The sequence below is a fragment of the Peromyscus californicus genome, unplaced genomic scaffold, assembly GCF_007827085.1.
Source record: "Peromyscus californicus insignis strain IS unplaced genomic scaffold, ASM782708v3 Scaffold_10__1_contigs__length_136768540, whole genome shotgun sequence".
Lineage (NCBI taxonomy): Eukaryota > Metazoa > Chordata > Mammalia > Rodentia > Cricetidae > Peromyscus > Peromyscus californicus.
The window spans coordinates 115395604-115418545 of record NW_026294391.1 but is presented as its reverse complement, the minus strand read 5'-3'; the positions used below and the strand labels follow the sequence as shown (position 1 = coordinate 115418545).

The window sequence follows — 22942 nt, the reverse complement described above, 5'->3', positions numbered from 1 at the left end:
GAGAGACTTCACAACTCCCAGCTACATCTACAGTTTGGGGTCAGAAAACTGTTATTTCAGCTCCTCTTTCACATAATGACATTTATTCTTATGGGTAAAACTGTAAAATGTTTCTTTGTAAGGGTCTTTTTGTAATGGTTGTGTGTATGTGTGAGCCTGAGTCAGTCTGTGAGCTCACATGTGTGGAGGAACCCACAGAGGTCACAAGAGGGTGGCAGGTCGACTGGAACTGGAGTGATGGGAGGTTGTGAGCTGCAACATGGATGCTGTCAACACAACACCATATTAGTGAAAACAGAAATTTTCTACAAAATTAAAATGTGAATGTTGTACCAGACTTAGAGTTTCTTCCCAAGTCTGACTTACCTGCATAGCAGTATGCATTTTCCTGCAAAAGAAAAGAAATTATTAGTGCTGTAGCCAGCCCATCTGAAGGAAAAGATGTAACTGAATATACAAATGATCAAAACAGTAACAAAGTATGGCACTCACCGTTCATGCATTGCTTCTCTGCTTGCTAAATCCATCCCTTCTTCCTGGAAGGTAAGGAAATAAGAATAAACTGAGGGCCCAACTCCTACTGGTCTACTAAATTTCATTTAGGTTGGGAGTTTCAAATTTCACTAAGCTGTACTTCATTGTTATCCACTAGGCTATGGAAGAGCTACATTGTTTCATTACAAGCAAATCTCGAGCAAGTGGCTGGCTCTCTACTTTGTTATCCTACAAATTACCACAGCCGTGGTCTATTACTTCTGCATTGCAACATATCAAATACACCAAAATGGACTGTATGAGAAACTCTGTGCCTTCCAGCAGTCAAGGGAGAGAACACCAAGATTCACAAGTCCATGCTTTTCTCTACTAGTAGTACTATGATGGTCTTAGTCTATATCATATTAAATGCCTATCAGTATGGTTTTTTAAGCAAATGATAGGATTTAAAGATGATTTAGACCAAACCACTGAAGTTCAAAATATGTATTACAGGGCTGGTGGGTGGCTTAGTAGGGGAAGGTGCTTGCCATCAAGCATGATGACCTGGTTCTATTCTATTCTATTCCACATGATGGAAAGGGGAAAACCAGTGTAGTTAGTTTGTTAGTTCCACCCAGCTCCCAAATAAATACACATGGAGGCTTATTCTTACTTATAAATGCCCAGCCTTAGCCTGGCTTGTTTCTAGCCAGCTTTTCTAAACTTAAATTATCCCATCTACCTTTTGCCCCTGGCCTTTTATCTTTCTCTATTTCTGTATGTCTTTCTTTAATTCTTACTCTGTGGCTCGCTGTGTAGCTGGGTGGCTGGCCCCTGACGTTCTCCTCCTTTTTTTTGCTCCCCGATCTCCTCCTCCCAGATTTTTCCTCCTATTCATTCTCTCTGCCTGCCAGCCCTCCTATCCTTTCTCCTGCCTTTCTATTGATCATTCAGCTCTTTATTAGACCAATCAGGTGTTTTAGACAGGCACAGTAACACAGCTTCACAGAGTTAAACAAATGCAACATAAAAGAATGCAACACATCTTTGCATCATTAAACAAATGTTCCACAGCATAAACAAGTGTAACACATCCCAAACTAATATTCCACAACAAATCAGCTCCCCAAAGTTGTTCTCTGACCTCCACACTTGCACCCTTGAATGATTTCATCACATGAGCACACAATAAATAAATAAATTAATTAATTAAATAAATAAAATTTTAAAACATGCATTACCTAAGTAAGGAAATTCATTGCTTTTATAAACTCGTAAGAGAGGCACTTAGAATATTTATCAAAGAAATAACAAGTATTAGTGAAAATATGGAGAAACTGTAATCTTGGGATATTGCTGGTGGTAATAAAAGTGATACAGATTCTGTAGGAAAGTCCCCAAAGAGATGAAAATAAGGACTCAGATACTTTTACACCAACATTCCTAACAGCACCATTCACAAGAGGTAAACAACCAAGTGTCTTCCAGGAGATGAGGGGCAAAATGTGCTGTGTCCACACAAAAGAATATTATTCAGCTATATATAAAAATGAAGGTATGAGCCAGGCGGTGGTGGCACACGCCTTTAATCCCAGCACTCGGGAGGCAGAGGCAGGCGGATCTCTGTGAGTTCGAGGCCAGCCTGGTCTCCAAAGCGAGTTCCAGGAAAGGCGCAAAGCTACACAGAGAAACCCTGTCTCGAAAAACCAAAAAAAAAAAAAAAAAAAAAAAAAATTAAGGCATGAGTTCAGTATGTAGTGCAGTGGTAGAGTGTTTGCTTATCATGTACAAGGGCCTGGGTTCAACTACCAGTAGTGCAAAACAATTAAACAAATAAAGTTCTGATACATACTGCAGCATGGATGAATCCTGAAAGCATTATGCTAGGTGGAAAAGGCCAGGACAAATACTACATGATTTAATTTATATGCAGTACCTAGAATAGTCAAAATTCGTAAAGCCAGAAAATAGAATGGAGCTTCCAGGATGGGGCTGGGGTGGTTGTGAGACTTGAAGGTTATTGTTTAAATGGATGCATAGTTTCTTTTGGGCATGACAAAAAAGTCCTAGAAATAGAACCTACTATCTAACATTGTGAATATACTTATTACCATTAGCTGTACTCTTAAAAATGGTTGAAATGGGGCAAGGAATACAGCTCAGTGGCAGAGTGCTTGCCCAGCACGTGTGAAACCCTATAGTGCCAGCTCCTCGGGGGAAGTGGAGACAGGTAGATCACCCAAGGTGGGGAGTTCAAGACCAGCCTAGGCAGTACAGTGATGTCCGGTTTCAAGACAAACAAATAAAATCCTACAAACCTCTGATTCTTGCCTGCTTTGGGGACTTTTTCCATTTTACTGGGTCGCCTCATCCAGCCTTGCTATGTGGGTTTGTGCCTAGTCTTATTGTAACTTGCATGCCGTGTTCGGTTGATATCCCTAGCAGACCTGCTCTTCTCTGAAGGAAAACAGAGCAGGAGTGAATCTGGGGGAGAAGGGAGTTGGGGGAGAGGAACTGGGAAGAGCAGAGGGAGGGGAAACTGTAATGTAATATATGAGAGGAGAATAAATAAAAAACAAAAAATAATCCTACAAAGAAATCTTGGACAGAAGTTAACACTAGTAATGTAAAGTTGAAGCAAATATTGTGGAAATTATGGACTATTATAAGTAGGAATTCATATTTACTATCAGTACTGAGCTTTTATTAATAACACTTAAGAATTTCTGAAAATACCATTTCCTTTTTATCTCATTCTTTAGTATTTCTCTGTTTATGGGGAGGGGGGACATATTGAGACAAAGTCTCCTGTAGGTCAGGCTGTCCTTGAACTCCTGATCTTCTTGCCTTCAACTTCTGAGCATTGGGATTCCAGACATGCACCACCGTGGCCACTGTATCTTTGTATTTCTATTTTGGTTATAGTCAATGATTCATACAGTCTGCTAGCACAGTGACGTATATTCAAAATGTATAAATAAACATGGTTTTATATGTACTTTGTAGGCACATATACTCACAGTTTTTGTTGATGTTCTGTGTGATTAAAAGAGTTGAAAGTTTCAGGTATATAGCTCTATGGTAGAGTGTATGTTTAACATTCACAAAACCCTGAGTTCAAACCCAAACAGCAAATAAATACATAAATTTAAAGATTATAGTCTATAATGTGGACACTAAATGTCTCATGTAGCTCAAGGTAGCCCTGAACTCATTATGTAGCTGACGATGACCTTGAACTCTTTATCTATCTTCTTCCATCTTACAAGCCCTAAAATTCCTGGCATGTGATACCACACCTGGCAGTTCATCCATTTTGTTTTAGGAAAACATTCCTTGAATTAAAAATTTAACTGCACATGATGTTTTTAGAATTATAGAAACAGCAGTTCCAATAATAATATAGGGGCTGGTGAGATGGTTCATTGGGCAAAGATGCTTGCCTCCAAGCCTGATGATGACCTTTTTGATTGCCAGAACCTACATAGTGGAAGGAAAGAACCAGGTTCCACATATTGTCTTCTGACAGCCACACACATGTCATGGCACATTCATATACACACTCACAAATAAATAAATAAATTCAATAAAAAATAATTCAATTTAAAATGAGCAGCTGTTAATTTTTAAAATTCTCTTACTTGTTTGATTTGGAAAATCCGGTTGGCAGATGTACGAGTGCGGGAAGGCAGAAACTGAAAATTAAAACATAAGAGTCAAACTTGCTTTAATATTTCTGATTAATAATTTAAAATATGAAGTTAATGTTATATTGTCTAAAATACTTATTGAGTGCCTATTGTACAGTAGCAATGGCATTTGTTAACTTCAAGGCTTAAAACATTAAAATTGGATCTTGACTAAAGCGTTGTGTTATTCGGAAGTCTATATATGTCAAAATTAAATAATTGCTAACGGAAGAAACATGAGACAAAACATCAGTAAAAATGTTTGTTTACCTTGGAAGTTAGTCTGTTTTTGAGAAAGAGTCTCTTGTAGGCCAGCTTGGCCTCAAACTCCTTATCTAGCTGAGCCTCTCCACTTCTGAGTGCTGGAATTTCAGGGTTCACAACCACATCCAGCAACATCGCCAATTTTCCTTCCCTAAGACACTAGAGATCGACGTCATCTCAGTTCTCTTGCTGGTTTTCATCAAGCACTTAAGGTTAGTGAGAGGTGTTACCAGGACAACATGCTCCAGCAGTTATTAAACCATCAGCTAAGCACACACACACACACACACACACACACACACACACACACACACACACACACACACACACAAAGGAAACCTGAACAGAGCGAGTTCATCAAGTATCTTAAAATCCTGCTGGTGAAAAGAAATTTTCATAGTATGGGTTGACTTAAGGCAACACTTTCAAGTAGTTTCCAAAATTTTACTCTTCGTTGCTAAGGTACTTGTTGCCTAGGTCCTTTCTCTTTTTCAGAACTACTTCCTCCTTTTTTGTCTTGTCTCAAAGCTCAGGAAAACCCACGTAAGAGGAGAATGAAGGAATGAGGGGATTCAAGGCTAAGTATGGACTTAAAGCTTAAATCACCCTCAGAATTTATCTATTCTATCTGTAGCCTGGTTGTTTCCTAAAATGCTTGGTGTGAATTTCTCTTTAACTAACTTTCACATTCTGATTTTATTTGTGGTGCTGGGGAATCAAGCCTAAGATCTTGTGTAAGACAGGCATGTGTCCTAACACTAGCCTACATGCTCAGCCTCATTATGTATTAAGAACACACTGAGTGGAGCATTTAAAAAATCTCTAACAAATATCTACTATGTGCCAAAGCACTTTGCTAGGACCTAAGGATCCAGAAGTAAAAAGGCAATCTTCCTGACCTTGAGAAAATCAACCTCTAGTTAGGAAAAAACCCCAAGCAACTGCCAAAGCAGAGTTCTGACTGTGGGAATTCAAAGAAGATTCATGCCTGAGGTCTTACAATAGGCCTCACAGAGTAGATAGGAATTCCGGTTCTTTAGATTTATTTATTTTATTATTGTATGTTTATGAGTGTGTTGCCTGCATGTATATATGTGTCCAACACATGTGAGCCTGGTACACTCAAAGGTCAGAAGAGAGCTTTGGATGTGCTGAGACTGGGGTTACAGATGGCTGTGAGCCTCCATGTGGGTGCTGGGAATTGAAGCCAGGCCTTCTTCAAGAGGAACAAGTACACTTAACCACTGAGCCATCTCTCCAGGCTGAGGTAGGCATTCTTAATGTGTACAGAAGGTATTCCAATGAAGAGGAAGAACAACTCAGGGAGAGAGGAATGTTCCAGGCACAGAGAGGCACAAGGTGTTGAAAACTTGCTGGGAGGAAGCAGCAGGAAATAAATTTGGTGAGAAGTGGCTGAAACTGAATTGCAATTTTGGGAATTTAGACTTTGATCTCAATAGAAAGCAAAGTATAAGTTTCTCCACATTCTTAAATCTTGAAGATCTTTTAAACAAGCAAGTTCCGTCTGCTTTGAAAGGTTAAAAAAAAGTAGCAGCAATATGTGGAAAAATTTCAAGTGAAGGAAGGGGGGATGAGAGTCCCGGGCTAGCCTGGAATACGTAGTAAGACCCTGTTTGAAATGAATCTTGCCCTGACTGTGCTGTTTTATTTTGGAGTGAAATAAAGTCTTACTTAGTACAAATATTTGCTTCAAAGAAAAACATTTAGACAGAGGGCTGGAGAGAAGACTCAGCAGTTATGAGTGTGTACTGTTCTTGCAGAGGACCTGAGTCCAGTTCCCAGCACCCAGGATGGGTGGCTCACAACTGCCTGCAACTCCAAATCCAGAGGATTCAACACTATTTTCTGGACTCCATGGACATTTACACACACACACACACACACACACACACACACACACACACACACACACTTAAAAACTAAAGTAAATATTATAAAACACACACACATATTAAAAATCATTTAGACAGTGGGGTCGAGAGATGGCTCAGCAGTTAAGAGCACTGATTGCTCTTCCACAGGACCTGGGTTCAATTCCCAGCACCCACATGGCAGCTCACAACTGTCTGTAACTCCTGTTCCAGGGGCTCTGACACCCTCACACATATATGCATACAGGCAAAATACCAATGCACATAAAATAAAAATAAAAAACATTTAGACCAAAAAAGGAACAACTAGAAGAGATAAGAAATGAATGTCCAATGAGCAAAAAGTAGAATGGGAACAAAAATCCAAGCCTGAGTGAACATGTGTAGGAGTAGGGGACAGAGAGGAAAGGCTTAAAGAAGCATCTGGAAGACTTTTAAATTGGATACACGTAACTCCAATATGTGATTGGCCGGTTCTTTTAATAGTACCACTGTGGAAAATTAACCAGGAAAGGCAAGAACTCTGGAAGCAAGTCTCCCTCCCTCCAAGTTAAGCGCTGCAGGTGGCACTTGCGAGGAAATTGCCTTGTGTGTTTTTTTCTTGTGTGAAACAAGAGACTGAAGTTGAACTACAACAGGGTTGTAAAGCTCAGTGGTAAGAGGGCTTGCTTAGCATGCAAAAGGCCTTGGGTTCAATCCTCAGGACTGATCCTTTTCTGAGATGTTGATAAAACTTTGTGATTGTCTTCTGTGTAAATTCTCATTGTGCCTTTTTCTCCTAGTCTAGGAGGATGAATTCCTTGGAAGGAAGCAAGAGTAGCGGGGCCAAGAAATGATGTCATGAGGGTGGAGTATGTGCATGTTTCTGGATGTTTAAGGGAAATAGAAGTGAAAGGGACTGGAGTGTGTGCTAGCTAAAACCCATTCCCAAGAAGTATATTCACTTTAGAAATGAAGAAGTCAGTCTGAGATTTTTTTCTTTTTTTCAAAAAAGCACAGCTAGGTATGGAGGCCTATGAATGCCAGCATGCTAGAGTTTGAGGCAGGAGCTTGAGTTTGAGTTCAGCCTATATTACATAGAGATAAGAGAGCTAGATAGGGAACAAACTTAATGTGTATAGATATTAAAAGTTTTAAAAATTAAATTTAAAATGTCCCAGTTTTACTATTTTTAACCCATTCCCCATTGCAGTTGCTTCAGATAAAATGCTTAGATAATCCTGAAGGAAGGGTTGTAGGCCGTGTTTCGAGATCACTCTGCCTGGTTCCAGAAATGACTCAAGGAAGCTTATATTAGTACTTACCAGGAATGAATGTGGGTTGCATAGACAGAGTACAGAACGGTGTCAGGAATGAGACGATACACTTGCTACTAAGGGAGCATAAACTGATTTGGAGCTTGTGGCAGCCAATGTGCAAAGCTAATGTCCTAGCAGATAGATATCATGGGTTGTACAGTTCAAATGTCTGGGCCTACTGTGGTAGCACATTCCTGCAACTCCAGCACTTGGCAGAAGACCTCAAGTTTGAAGACAGCCTGGGCCACACAACTAAATGCTGTCTCAAAAAAAGGCAAAGAAAGAAAGAAAGGAAGGAAGGAAGGAAGGAAGGAAGGAAGGAAGGAAGGAAGGAAGAAAGGAAGGAAGGAAGGAAGAAAAAGAAAGAAAGGAAGGAAGGAAGGAAGGAAGGAAGGAAGGAAGGAAGAAAAAGAAAGAAAGGAAGGAAGGAAGGAAGAAAAAGAAAGAAAGAAAGGAAGGAAGGAAGGAAGGAAGGAAGAAAAAGAAAGAAAGAAAGGAAGGAAGGAAGGAAGGAAGGAAGGAAGGAAGAGGAAATGGGTAGGTTGATTAGGAAAACAACACACTGTTTGTCATTTCACTAAAGGTTTGTTATTCTCTACAAAAGGGCATGTCGCTCAGTGGAACTATGCTTTTTCTGAGGACATTCAAAATTAGTGAGGTGGAGGCAGAAGGACCCCAAGTTGGAAGGCAGTTTAGGCTACCTAGTGAGACTCCATGAAGACTGAAAGAAGAGTGGCTGTGAGAGGCTGGGAAGAGGTGGGTAACAAAACTTGAGTGTTCACACTTGGTTGAAAATTTTTAAATGCTATAGAAATGTACAAAGTAGAAGTCAAATTTGTCCTATAACTGCATATTCCAGAGATAACTACTAACAGCAGTTTGATAAACACATATTTACATGTTATGTAAATATCTTGGAGTCTAATTGCTGGGAACATATTATTAATAAAGCTACTGAGAATGGGAGAGTGTGGACATGGAAGGAATTTGGGTCTCTGATGACATCACTGAACCATTGAATTAGGCAATCCTGAAACCTCCTCTGTTATCTGACTTCTTACAGTCTAAGCTCCTTCGAACTGGATTTTGTTGCTTCTGCCTACCACATTGTAATTCATCATGTCATTCTCCTGGATAACTTAGCATTTCTGTACTAATGTAAGCATATACTTACATATGGCTTATATTAATGAAATGATACTTGGACACAATAAAAACATATGCCTAGTGTTGTCATAGCAAGCTAAATCAATAAGCATTGAAATCCCCATCATGAAGTAAGTTAAATGACCTGAATTCTTTGCAACCTGGACTAGTTCTATAAGATGGTTTACTTAAAATGCACATTGTATTAGCCTGACGCTTATGTAAATTAAGAGTCTATAATTCCTCTAGAATGGCATTAAAATGCTGGGTACATGGTTATTGTCTACACATACTATTAGTACTAAAAACATCTTGAGGCCAGAAAAATGGATCAGTTGGTGGTGTTTCCTATGCAAACTTGAGGACCTGAGTCAGATCTCCAGCATTTATAGAAAAGCCAGGCGTCATGGCATGCACCTGTAATCCCGGAGCTGGGAAGACAGAGACAGGAAGATCCCTGCAACCTGCTGGTCAGCCGGTCTAACTGAATTGGTGAGCTCCAGGTTCAGTGAGAGAACTTGTCTCAAAAAAATAAGGTGAAGAAACATCGAGAAAGGCACCTGATATTAAACTTTGACCTCCCCAATTATGCATACACACTTACACATACACCTACACATGCAGCCTTGTAAACATACACACACACACAATACATCTAATATTTATTGACCAGTATGTGCAAGTTATTTATTATGAAAGATGTAATTATCAAAAGAAGCCTATAATGTCAATGTTATCATATTCTCATCTTACAGATGATGCAATTAAGGCATAGAAAAAGTAATTTGGCCCCAAACAATTGAGCTGAGCTTTTATGTACAGTGTTATTTATTAGTGTCCTTACATTTCCACCCTTCTTCATCAGAAACCAATCTGCCTTAATTATATCTCACTCTTTTCTCCAATAAAATTGCTTTTACAACTAAACCCAGGTCCTCTGCAAGGCAGCAAGTGCTCCTAACCACTGACCCATCTCTCCAACTCCATCATCAGCCTTTTGCCGTGGTTATTGTAGAAGCGACCTCCCACTGAAAACTCTTGCATCTATTTTTGCCTTCTTCTAATCTTTCTTTGACTCTAAAGACAAGGTAATCTAATTTTTTTAATATATGTTATTTTTGAGATAGACTCTCATGTAACCCAGATTGGCATTGAATTTGCTGAGCTTGTAGCTGAGGATGACTTTGAACTTCTGATGTTTCTGCTTCCACCTCCCAAGCTTTGGCATTCCAGGCATGAATCATCATATCCAGTTTATGTGGTACTGAGGATCAAACCCAGGGCTTTGTGCATGCTAGGCAAGCACTCTATGTATTGAATTATATCTCCAGCTCATGAAGACAGGGTAATTTTTAAAGACCTTATTTTTATTTTTAATTATGTGTATATGTATATTTGTACATATAAGTGCAGTTCCCCTTTGGAGACCAGAAGAGGATGTCAGACCCCCAGAAACAGGAGTTGTACTGGGAACCAAGCATGGGTGCCGGGAACTCCAGTCCTCTTAAAGAGCAGCACATGCTCTTATCCACTGAGCTATCTCTCAGCCCCCAGGGTAATTTTGTTTTTGTTTTTGTTTTTGTTGTGAGATAGGGTTTCTCTGTAAAACCAAGTCATCCTGGAACTTGCTCTGTAGACCAGGCTGGACTTGAACTCAGAGACCCATTTGCCTCTGCCTCCTGAGTGCTGGGATTAAAGTCATGAACCCCAAAGTGATTTTTTAAAACTGAAAATTTGTTCACAGCAACAACTGCCTTTGAACTATTCAATGACTTCTCATTGATCGTAAAATAAGACACAGAATCTCTAGCATGACCTGAATGCAACAAAAACGTCCTGTATTTTTGAATTGTTGGTTCGTTCGTTTTTTGTTTTTAAGACAAAAATCTTAGAGTGTAGTTCAGTGTGGCCTCACTATAGAGCTCAGTTCTGCCCGTAAGCTCCCAATCTTCCTACTTAGGCTTCCCAAGAACTGGACTTCCAGGCACGCGCTTCCACACCTCAGTCTATAAGATCTTGTATTGGTCTAGTGCCCGGCCCAACCACATGTCTTCCCATCTTATACTTCCATCCATCCTAGCTACAATGTACTCCTTTCAAATCAGTGCATACCCTATTTTTTCCACGTTATATTTCTTTTTCCTTCCAGCTCATCAAATATGATCCTTTCTTTTTGGATTTTAAATATCATTTTATTTTTTAAATTCAAATGTAATTACATTGTTTTCCTCTTCCCCTTCCCATGCACTCCTATGCTCTCTCTCAAACTCGTGACCTCTATTTCTTTAATGATTGCTTATTTATGAATTTGTTATTTGTGCATGGGGGTACATGTATGCCATTGCACATGAATATTAAGATCAGGGGAAACTTTCAGGGGTCAGTTCTGCCCTTCCTCCATACGTGTTCTAGGAACTGAACTCAGGAAGTCAGACTGGAGGCAGGCAGCATAGGGGAGTAGAGAGGGAGTGGAGCAGGAAGGGAGGAGACTGAAGGGAGCTAGGACAGAAGAAGGAGAGGGAGGGGAGAGGAAGTGAGGGGAAGAGGAGGGGAGGAGGCATGGGAAGGGGGAGGAGGGGGAGGAGAGAGGAGGGGAGAGGACAGGAGCAAGGGAAAGGAGGTAAGGGAAGTGGGGGATGTGGAGGGAAGAAGCAGAGGGAAGAGGAGGAGATGGGGGGGGAAGGTGAGTTAGGGTCCAGGAGAAGGAAAGAAGGATCAATATAGACAGCTTCCCAGTGTTTCATGAGGCTCGTGTTACCCAGACACCCAAGCTAGTAAAACCGTCACAAGAAAACTGGAGACTAATGCTAAAAGAAGATTTATCTCAGGAATCTGAAGGAGATTCAACGTAAGAAAATCTGCATAATACATCCTATTAATAGAACAATGGGGAAGAACACACAATTATTTCCACTGATTCAGAAAAAGTACTACAACAATTCAAACAGGTAGAAACAGATGGGAACTTCCTTAGATCAGTCAATGGTGGGAGACTGAATCGCCCACCATTCCAACCGTAAGACAAAGATATGCACTTGTTGAAACTGGAGAGGTAATAATTCAAACACAGGGTGAAAGCACAGAATGCGGCTCATTGCATCCTTAAAATAGTTCACTGAATGTTGTGTGAGCAACAATTTACGTCATTTAAAAAATTTATATGATGAATCATTTATTCTTTTGACTTACTGACCTATAGGAATCTTTCCTATTTTCCTAGCTTTAATTAGCACAAAAGGAGTTATAATTTAGATTGCCTGGTAACACCATAAATAGGAAATTTTAACTACAATTCCAGAGGAACATGAGATAAAAGTTTAACTAAAAAGGGATGAAAACTACTTTTAGGAAAGCCTGAGAATGGAGTGGAAACTAGATGGCTTTACATACAAAAACATATCTTTGTGTTAAATTCATAAGGGATTTAAAAGATAATGAGGTTGCAGCTGCAGCAAAATAATTAGAACTGTGTTGGATGTGTTTGTTGTCCATTAGTAACATTTAGAGAAGCTGTTTCTCAAAGCCAGAACTTTCTAGAAATGCACATTCTCAGACCTTGTGAGTCAGAAACTCTGTAAGGTGAGCCCTAGCTGTGTTTTAACAAGCCTTCCATGTTCCACACTCAAGTCTGAAAGGCACCAATGAAGACCAGGAAGTGTGTCTTACCCAGGGATGCCACAATAAGCATTTTCTTACCAAAGCATGGCGGTTCAGAAATGGTGAGCTGTTCCTTCTCATTCTCACGGTGTCAGCTTGAAATCCCTGTGAATTATCACTAAGACAAAAGAAAAGATTTGACATATAAAATCCATTACCAGCTTTTTAAAGAAAGAGAACTTAAAGAAAGAGGAACGCTATGAATGCAAATGGTGGAGATATCTGTGCAGATGGTTTACACAGATATAGAGACAGAGACAGAGGCTTACTCATCTAAGTTTAAACAAGCTTCACTGCAAGGTAAGAAATTCTCAGCTACGCCGTTTTCCCTCTAATTGTTCTACTGAAAATAAGCATAATTTACTGTAAGCTTGGAAATACGCCATGTTTGTGTAAACTTGTACCTGATTGAATTTTATGAGCAGAACTATAATGTACAAGCACAAATTCTCAGTGTCTAAACTGTTACATAAAGAACCGCACCCAATAGCAGGACTCAAAGGAACTGAGAGCGTCTGCAGGTACGTGTTGCCCTACTCTGTTAAAATGGTTTTGAATTCATTGTGTTTTCCAAGAGATTTCACATTTAAAAAATCCAGACTCAGTATTTCCAGCTTCAGTTGAACATTTGCAAGTTTGTGCAACACTGGACCACATCCCCACACTGCAAACAAGAGCAGACAAACTCAGCAGCTAACCCCTGCACACTGAAAGTGGCATCTATGTTCCCAGCTTGACTGTTGCCTCCACAGGTGGCCTCAAACTTATTTGACCTTATCACCTAGAAGATGTCACCTTTTACTTTTTATGTTTCGTTTTATCAGAGCTCCTCAGTTGAACTCCTAAGAAGTCACATAAAGAATACAGATGGTTCCCATGTGCCATTTATCCAGGTTCCTCCACTGACTCTAAAAAATCATCTTTAGCCAGGAGCAGTAGGTGGTCCATGCCTATAATCCCAGCACTTGGGAAGTGGAGGCAGGAGAGTCAGGAATTCATTGCCAGTCTTAGCTACAGAGTTTGAGGCCAACCTAGGCTATATGAAACCTTGTCTCTCTCTCAAAAGGAAACATCTCTAACACCTTCTTCTTGCTGCTCATAGCCAATCAAGCGCCAGTCATTGAGGCTGAACCCCTCAGCTCTATTTTCTCTCCATCTCATTCTTTTTAGGAGCGTTGCCAAAAACCACTTCAAAGCATTTTTCCTCATACACAGACTGCACAATAGTCTCTTTGGCCTCCTCACCTCTGTTCTTTCCCTATTCCAAGCTAGTTAGCAGACTTGCCAGGGGCACCTTCCTAAAGAACAGCTTGCTCTCCAGCTCGCAATTTCCAGCGGCTGTTATCTACCACATTCAAGTCTTCAGTAGGAGAGTCAAAGCCCTCCACAGTCTGCCTACAGACTTTTGGATTTCAGGGACTAGGAAAATTTCAGAACAAAATCCAGACGCAAACACAGCTTCTCTGTTTTTCTTTTGTTCAGTACAGCACAGTGAAGGGAGCAGAGTTCACAGCAAACTAGTCTGTAGTTTAAAACACCAAGAGAAGAACTTACGGGCTACAGACACAGAGCAGCCTGAGCGTGGGAACTATTCCTTACTCTTATTTGATCAGCATACATTATATATACATATATTGAAATATACAGAGTCTGACAAATGTCATTATTTGTGTTCATCTGAGCTTTATAAAAATTTAAGGAAATAAGAATAGCAGCCACTTATTTGATTATTACATATCATACACACGTATTGAATGATCTTACTAAACCCCCAAAATATGTACAATTAATAGTAGTTCATTTTAAATACTATTATTGACCACCATTATTAATTTTTGTCTATTACTTTACTGTGATAGTGGGGGATGGAGCCAACACCAGGTACGTGGTAACCAAGTGCTCTACCATTGAACTATATTCTCAGCCCTCCTTTTACTCAATGAATTGCTTCAGTTGGTTTGAACTCATTTCACAGCTCAGGTGGGACTTGACCTTGAGGTTCTCCTACCTCAGTCTTCTAAGTAGCTAAGATTACACACAGGCCTTTGCCACCCGGCCCATTCAATATTTTACTTGTGAAAGGGTAATATGTTATGTAGGGGGCAAACAGCCTTAAAGTACAAACTAGTCCTGCCTAGAAAGGAACAATTGGCAACTGCATTACACATTTATGGTGACGTTTCAACTAAAAATAGAGTAGTGGGAGGAAAGGACCTTTACTTGAGATCAACAGATCAGAGCAGGCAAACATTTCAAGCCAGTCATACACACAAATTTGACCACTTAGCTTTCTGTGTATACCTATGATTGTCCATTTCCAGAATTATTCCATATACTTGAAATGTTACCCAAGCTAGTCATTCCTAAATTTTCTTTGCCTCCTTTAATTTTGGTCTGTTTCAGGTAGGCTCCTATGAAGCTGAGGCCTGTCTCCACCTCTTTGTGTAGCCAAGGTTGACTTTGAACCCCTGATTCTCGTGCATCCACCTCCTAAGTTTCCAAGTGCTAAGATTATAGTTTGCATAATACCCAGCTGTTCTTCTCTTTCCTCCTCCTCTTTCTGTACTTGTGTGCATTCTCTCTCTCTTTCTGTCTTTCTCTCTCTCTTTCTGTCTCTCTCTCTCTCTCTCTCTCTCTCTCTCTCTCTCTCTCTCTCTCCCACATACACCACATAAACACACACACACACACACACACACACACACACACACACACACACACACACACACACAGTGTGTGTTGGTTTTTAAAAACAGTCTCTCACTATGTAATCAACGCTGGCCTTGAGCTCACTGAACTCTGGAACTCCACTTCCAGAATGCTAGGATTACAGGCATAGGCCACCACACCTAGCTGTCCTCTAACTTGAAAAAAAGCAGAGGCAATGTAACTGGGCCATGCTCGTATGTCCCACATCAAATGTCAGTATGCAGCTTATCTAAGCAACAGTAGATCTGTATTAATTCTGTTCCTGAAACAATCACTTAGTAGGATGAGCACTATTCTTCTAGGTTAGTAAGAATTCAATAAACTAGGTAGTGGACAGACCTTGAAAGCACCACCCAGTAAATATTAAGGCTTTGGGGACATACAATTTCTGTTGTAACTTCTCTTCTATGCCACTGTATGGACAATTAGGAAGCAAATGGGTGTGGTTAAGTTCCAATATAACTTTTTTTCACAAAATCAAACAGCAGTCTGTATTTGGTCAGTAATCTGTCTCTTGATTTAGTAACAGTTTAAATTTAGAATGAAGCCAGAGGGCTGTAGAAGGGGAAGCCATTGGCAGGGAGTCCAAAAACTTGGTATTTAAAGGTTTTGTTTTGTTTGTTTGAGTAGGGCCTCACCATGTAGTCCTAGCTGACATCAAACTCACTATGTAGTCCAGGCTGGCCTTGAACTCAGCAATTCTCTAGCTCACTCTGCTTAGTCCTGTGATTACAGGTAGATGGCATCAGATTAAGCTGAGGTTTGTGTACATGTTTATCTGTACGTGGTGATGGGGATCGATCCCAGGGTCTCATACATGCTAGGCAAACAGTCTACCAGAGAGTTACACCCCTATCTCAATTTCTAATTTTTTAAAGAAAGGCCAGAGAAAAAGGTTTTTAAAAACCTTACTTTTAAATATAGTATTGAAAAACTACCTTAAATATAGTGAGGTGCTTACTCTTAGCGCAACTTAACATGCCATGTTTTGTTGATATTCATGGGAGACCTGCCCTTTCCTAAACAGAAACAAAGGAGGAGTGTATTGGGGGGTGGGAACCGAGGGGGTGGGGGGAAGGAATGAGAGGAGAGGGGAGAGGGGAAACTGCACTGGGATAGAAAATAAATAAATAAATTTAAAAACTGCCTTGAATGTAGTATTGAAGCTAAGTGTGATGGTGTATATGTATCTCTAATCACAACACTTAGGAGATGGAGGCAAGAGATCACCAGTTAGAACACAGCCCGTTCCATAAGACTGTCAAACGTTTGGACATCAGCCATTAAGTTAACGAACTGCAGACTGAGAGTATAAAGCACTCACGATGATCGTTCTGGCCCAGGCTTCAGGTGCCAGGATGATGAGTATGAGCCGCCACACTCAGCTTTCAAAACAGCTGACATAACACCATCTGACATAACACGGGAATCATGTCTGACAGGCCTCAGGTCAGAGACTTGCCCACGTGAGGGCTTATTTTTGTTTAGAGCACATTGAGTGAGGTAGGGTGCAGTCGGAGACTTACTCAGAAAGAAGAATTGGTCTAGAGTAGAGCTGCACTGAGCCTTAGTCAATTCATTTCCCCTCTTGTGTTTCCAGTTCATATGCACCATACTCCCTTACTCAGGCCTCAATTTCCTAGTGTCCTACTACTCTCCAAACTACATGTAGCAGTGAACTGTTCTATCTGCAGCTTGCTAAACACTGCCACATGTTTTTCAACTGATTTTCTAATTTTGCATTGAATTCCATGTATAGAGAGGTCTGCTTTCTTGCAGCATTACTTACAGAAGTGAATTTCCTAAATGTGAACTCTTCAAAACAGTATTACTGTTAAGTTCCTGGGCTGAGGTAGAGTTCAGTGGTATTGAGCTTCCCTAGTATGTTCAAGGCTCTAGGTCCAATTCCTGGGACTCTCAAAACAAAAACAAACAAATCCAATATCCTCTTATGCTTTATGTACATCATGTGTTAGTAAAAGTACCAATGTCAAAAGCTTTGATGAGGCGAAAGGGTAAGATCCAGGTTCAGTGAGATGCCCTGTTTCAGAGGTGGAGAGAATACAGCAAGATGTCCAACACTGACACACAGAGAGAATGATAGATACAGATATGTTATTCCTCCAGAGTCTCCTTTGTTGTTCACAGGACTGAAGAGTTTTATTTAATATTAATATGCAATTAGAGATAAACTCCATAGCTCAAGCTCTTAATGCATAAAGCAATATTTGTACAGAAAATTAAGAGTTAATAGTAAATTATCAGGTATGCATGAAATATACAAAGCTTATTTAAGCTAGTCCAGTTGGCTGGCTAGAAAGTTCCTGGGATCTACTTGTCTATGGACCCCAAGTGCTAGTGTTACAGGTCTTTACTGCCATGCCTGGCTTTTATTGTGGATTCTAGAGATCTGAACTCAGATCTTCATGCTAGTGTATCAAGCAATTTGCCCACTGAACTATCTTTCCAGCCCCTACAGCAAATTGTGATGCCACTGTGGTAGTTTAAATAATAATGGCCCCACAGGCTCATATGTTTGAACACTTGGTATCCAGTTGTTGGAATTGTTTGGGGAGGATTAAGAGGTGTGGCTTTGTTGAAGGAGGTGTGTTACTGGGGGGCAGTTTTGAAGTTTTAAGACTGAAGTCGTTCCCAGTGTGTCTCTTTCATTCTGCTTTGTGGTTGTGTCTCAAGATGTGAGCTCTCAGCTCTGCTCCACTGCCATGCTTGCCTGCCTGCTGCCATGATTCCGGACTCCTACCCCCTGAAACCATCAGCTCCAAATGAAATGTTTTTTAAATTGCCTTGGTCATGGTGCCTTTTCAAAGCAATAGGAAATAACTAAGACAACCACCTATGCATTAATTCTCTACTCATATATCATATGTATGCTTGTGCTTTACACAAAAAAGAGTAACATACACTTCTGAACCAGTTATTTCCTCTTTTTGTGGCTGGGGATATTACCCACTGAGAGCGCATAAAAAAGAGAGCAACTTATTGCAGTACCTAAAATTGTTGTTGTTTTTGAACTCTATATTTATAGTTATTCATAGTTATATATGTGTGTATTTGCTTGGCAGCCATTTCCATCTTCAGTGTGCAGGAGGTGAAAGTCAAACAAAGGTGACCAGTGCGCTGAGAAAGTGAAGAAACAATCATTATAACAAATCTGGAGGCACGGGCAGGGGGATGTTCAACGTCTTCAAACAGTGGCTAAGAGATAAAGTGAAATCACAAAAATGTCATGCTCCACACCAACTGGTGGCTGTAGCTGGGTCCACGTAGACCTGTCAGAAGACAGTGGTCGGGGTCAGATATGTGTTAACCTGAGATGGGATAGGGTGGGTGAATGCCGTCCCTCACTTTGGCCCATCCATTCCCTCTTCTCCACTAGGCTGAGGTGGACTCTTTAGACACCAAAAATATGGAAGATGCCTGCAAGACCTTGATAAGTAAAAGCAAGGAAATTCTACCAGATGTCGTTTTTTGTCCAACACCCCCCTTTGACCCTCAGGTACGTCCACCCTGCTCACCCAAATCCATTGATCAAAGGGATGCTGCTGGATCTTCTAAGGAAGCTGGCATCTACAGTGGTGGAAGCTGCTGGCAGGCCTAACTCCATTTCCCTTTTCTCCTTGGCCAGTTTGGTGTTGAGGACAAAGCTGCTACTCAGTTGGAAATTTTGAAGGGTATCTGGCTCTTGTTGATTTGAGGACATGCTGCTGTCTTGATGCAGAGAATCTGTAAGGAGAGATGCAAAGGGGGAAAGGGGAGAGAGGAGTGGCGGAAGCCCTTAGATAAGTCGAGTCACTCACCTTTTAAGCCCTAGTGTCCCTAACACCTGTGACCATAAACCTGGGCAGGACGGGCCTGAAACCTCCTAGTCCTCACCTGGACCCCTAATTGCCGAAAAGATCGAAATCTCTAATACAAATGACTAGGTGAATTCTCCTCCCTTATGTTTTCTATTCCATGGCAACAAGTAACTGTCAAAACAAAAACTATAGATTAACTGTCCTGAGGAAACAAGGGCAGTTACACCTCTGCCAGCTTCTTTTGTCCAGTCAGACAACGCACAGTTAACTGCACAAGCAATTAGCATCCTTTATGGCTGCAGACTCAGGAGCAGCAGCGTAGCATGTGTGCAGGCTAGGAAGGGCCTTTCCATGACTCCTTTCCCTGTGCTCTTCCTAGTGCCGTGCTAAAGGTCTGCTTTGTATCTGCTCCTCTGCTGACTGTAGCATTCAGGAAAAAGCTGAGAGGAGTCAGTTATATGGGAATACTTTGCTTTCTACCCTTTATTTCAGTTTTCCCAGGACTGGTCTGTCATCTTTTATGACTGAAACCAACAAGCTTGCTTAATGGCATGTGTGTTTCCTGTACAGCAGACCAGCTACACCTTTGTAATTGAAAAACACAACTAAAATCTGAAAGGGACAAAGAAGAGCAAAACACCGTGTTTATGGTTTTGGCTTTGATAAATCACTTTCCCAACTGAACCAAATGTGCAGATAAATCTTCATTTTCAACTTTTTTTACAATAATCTGATATGAATATTCACAGTATATTAAATTTGGCTATTAGTCCAAGTCCTCAGCTGATGTACAGACATAACAGCGAAGCTTATTTTTTTTAAACACATGTCTCAAAATACATCCAAATCAATGTTTCCACTTTTGATAGTATTGGTGTGCTGTACTCATTTTAACATTGCTTCTACTTTATCTCTGCTTCTGCAACTCACAACACTTAACTTCTTCTCATTTAGAAATTTTCAGCACCATTTAATGAGTCCCACTCAGTGCTAAAATCCTAACTTCATGCTAATAATATTGGCGGTTCTGTTTGTTTGGTTGGTTTTGTTTTTGTTTTTTTCTGAGACAAGGTCTCACATTGTAGCCCAAGCTTACCTGGCACTCACTCTGTAGCACAGGCTGGCCTTGAACTTGTAGCAGTCCTTCTACCTTAGCCTCTTGTATGTTTACCTTACTCAGTTTTGTGGTTTTTTTGTGTGTGGAGGGGGAGAGAGTACTGGGGATTGAACCTAGAGCATGATGCATGCTAGGGGAAATGCCTCACTGCTGAGCTATAATTCCAGCATCTTAGTAATACTGTAAAGCCACACATTTTAGGAAACTATACATATATATATATATAAAATTTGGCAGAAAAAAGTAAATGACCCTAGTGAAATGGGATTTTTTTAATTAAAATAGCCATAATATTCAAATATCACTTTGGAGTTTACAAAATGTTTTCACATGTCTCAATTGGTTCAGTCATCAGCCTTGTTCAGCTAATCAGTGATGAGCTTAAAGTAATGGAATTGTCTTGAGGTAGTATGTGAAAAGTTATGACATGTAAGATCATAATCACTTATTTTTCATTCATTCTGGGAATAGAAGAAGGAAAACTTGATTATGCTCAGCAGAATTAAATTATCTAAATCCCAGACATGAGGATGATTTGGAGTCTCCATTCCTGATGTAAGACAGGTTAATAATAGCTACCATTTATTGGGCACTTATGTGCCTGGTACTATCCTAATCACTTTAAATATGTGATCACATTTAAAGCTTACAATAATTCTGTGAGGTAGGTACCATCACAATACCCAGATTTCAAAGGAGGGAGCCAAAGCCCAGAGGGCTTATTCAAATTCCAACTACTAAGTGGCAAAGACAAGGTTCCTCTGCCTTTCTAGTTAGGTAAAAACATAGAAGAGGCACCTCTGAATGTTTCTCTGAACACTATTTCTATACTAATAAACACTCAATACATATTTATTAAATTGCTATATAAATACATGCAAATTTAAATAACCTATATGTGGTAGTTTAAATGTTGTTGGTCCCCACAAGCTCATAGGACTGTTGGAAGGCTGACTTTGCAGGAGTAGGTATGGCCTTGTTGGAGAAAGTATGTCACGGTGGGGGTGGGCTCTGAGGTCTCAGATATGCCCAAGCCATGCCCAGTGCCTCAGTCCACTTCCTATTGCCTTCTGATCAAGATATAGCCAGCATCATGTCTGCCTGCATGCTGCCATGCTCCCTACCATAATAATGGACTGAACCTCTAAAACTATAAATGAGCCCCCCATCCCACAATTAAATGTTTTCCCTATGAGTGGCTGTGGTCATGGTGTCTCTTCACAGCAATAGAAACACTATCTAAGATACTATATTTCATAGTTTTATTGTAAAATATATACATTACTACTACTACTTTACAATGCATATAGATCCCCAAAGGTTAATGATATATAACTTGGTACCAGCAGAATCCAGTTTACCACCCATGATCTGAAAGGCATTGTTAAAGTTCCCTGGGTGTTTGGTAAGTTTGTAAAATGTGGTTGTTAAAGCCGAGGAATATGGAATGCATGAAAAGGGCAGTGCTTAAAGACAGAAGAAAGGACTGTGTGACAAAAAATGTGGAGTGTACAAGTAAACAAAAAGCTCTTGCTGCTATCTTAATTTTCACGTAGTACATTAATACTCTTGGGGATAATATGTTTAATGACTGTATTTTGAATAAATAGATGATGTTTCATATATCTAAGCATTTCAGATAGTTTTAAAAAATCTAAATGCAATAAGAATATGCAATCTAAATGCAATAACTAAGAAACAAGAACAGTGTAATGACAAGGAAAGACAATCAGGGACTGTTTCTAGAAAAAGGGTGGCACACATTGCTTCTGAATTTCTACAAGAACTTGATGTTCAGATCCTATTGATGAAGACACCACACCCTTTGGTCACAGTGCATGGAGGAATCAAGCTGATATTGCCTGGGAAGCTTCCTTCCCACTGGGTACCCTTCATAGGACTGGAAAGTGCTATATATGCTGCTGGGGTGGGGGGAGTCAAAGCACTCTTACCTAGCTGTGAATGCTGTGACTCACAGTAATGCTTAGCCTGTCAAGATATGCCCACGGGTACAGTAGTGGCATGAATGCTATGGGGGTAACCAGCCACTTTCTAATTGCATTTAAGGCCCATTCCACAAGAGGAAGTGCATGCCTAGTATTGTAATTCTGACTGAGAACCTATGGCTGGGGAGCTCAGAGGCCCCAGGGGTGATCTTACTATTATTTTACTAAATGAACATAGTATCAAACTGCCCTCTAAATACACATTTTAATGTCTATTTAGTGCATCTCAGTCCTCATAACAGAAGTTTCTTTGTAGAGCAAACAATGGTTAATGAAGAAACTTGCAATTTGTCGAAGTGCAAAGATTTAAGTGTTTTTGGAACACTCAGCCATAAATGAGACATCTATATCACACCCTTCCACCCAAGTCTCAGGGAACATTGTGAAAGAGGTGTAGGGAAGGTTTTAAGAGCCAGATTTGGGCAGGGCTTGAGTGACATGTCACTCCCAGACATGACAGGATTGTTGCATTCATGACCTCACAGCAGCTATGGTTGCCTGTAAGGATCAAGCCAGTCAACATTCCAGCATGGAGTAAGGAGGGTTTCACAAACTCCCACCCCTTACTGAAGAGCTACTGACAATTGATGGCTGCTGACTGAGGGAGAGTCCATTCTCTTTAGCAGTGTGCTCCCTGGTAAACTGACCATACTTTAGTGGTTGGCCTCACACCCATATGAATAGGGGCAGTACAAACTGGACTCAGTGGGTTATAAGAAAGAAGAAGCTGTGAAGCTAGGAGGAGTTGAAGGCGGTAGGGTAGACTTGGGAAGAGTTAAGAGGAAAAGTAGGGTCTGAGTATAACCAAAATACATTGTACATATGTATGAAGTTCTCAAATAATTAATACAAACATTATACTTACACAT

At 40.3% G+C, this 22942-nt stretch overlaps 1 protein-coding gene across 1 annotated transcript; it reads right to left on the bottom strand.

Annotated features, from left to right (window-relative positions):
* Positions 1-201: 201 nt before the first annotated feature.
* On the bottom strand, positions 202-18853 carry LOC128117669 (P2R1A-PPP2R2A-interacting phosphatase regulator 1-like). Its single transcript, XM_052749846.1, has 6 exons — positions 18669-18853; positions 12463-12541; positions 5108-5110; positions 4119-4172; positions 367-388; positions 202-266 (listed from the first exon to the last, which is right to left on the bottom strand). The coding sequence occupies exons 1-6, from the start codon at positions 18851-18853 to the stop codon at positions 202-204; spliced, it is 408 nt and encodes a 135-aa protein (XP_052605806.1).
* Between the last annotated feature and the right edge of the window lie 4089 nt (positions 18854-22942).

Excerpts from the sequence above, each read along its gene's own strand:
- LOC128117669 (XM_052749846.1), bottom strand. The coding sequence starts at position 18,853 with ATGTCCTCAAATCAACAAGAGCCAGATACCCTTCAAAATTTCCAACTG. Across the intron at positions 12,542-18,668 it reads CCTTTGATCAATGGATTTGG|TGATAATTCACAGGGATTTC; the intron begins GTGAGCAGGGTG and ends CTTTTGTCTTAG. Across the intron at positions 389-4,118 it reads GGATTTTCCAAATCAAACAA|GAAAATGCATACTGCTATGC; the intron begins GTAAGAGAATTT and ends TTTCTTTTGCAG.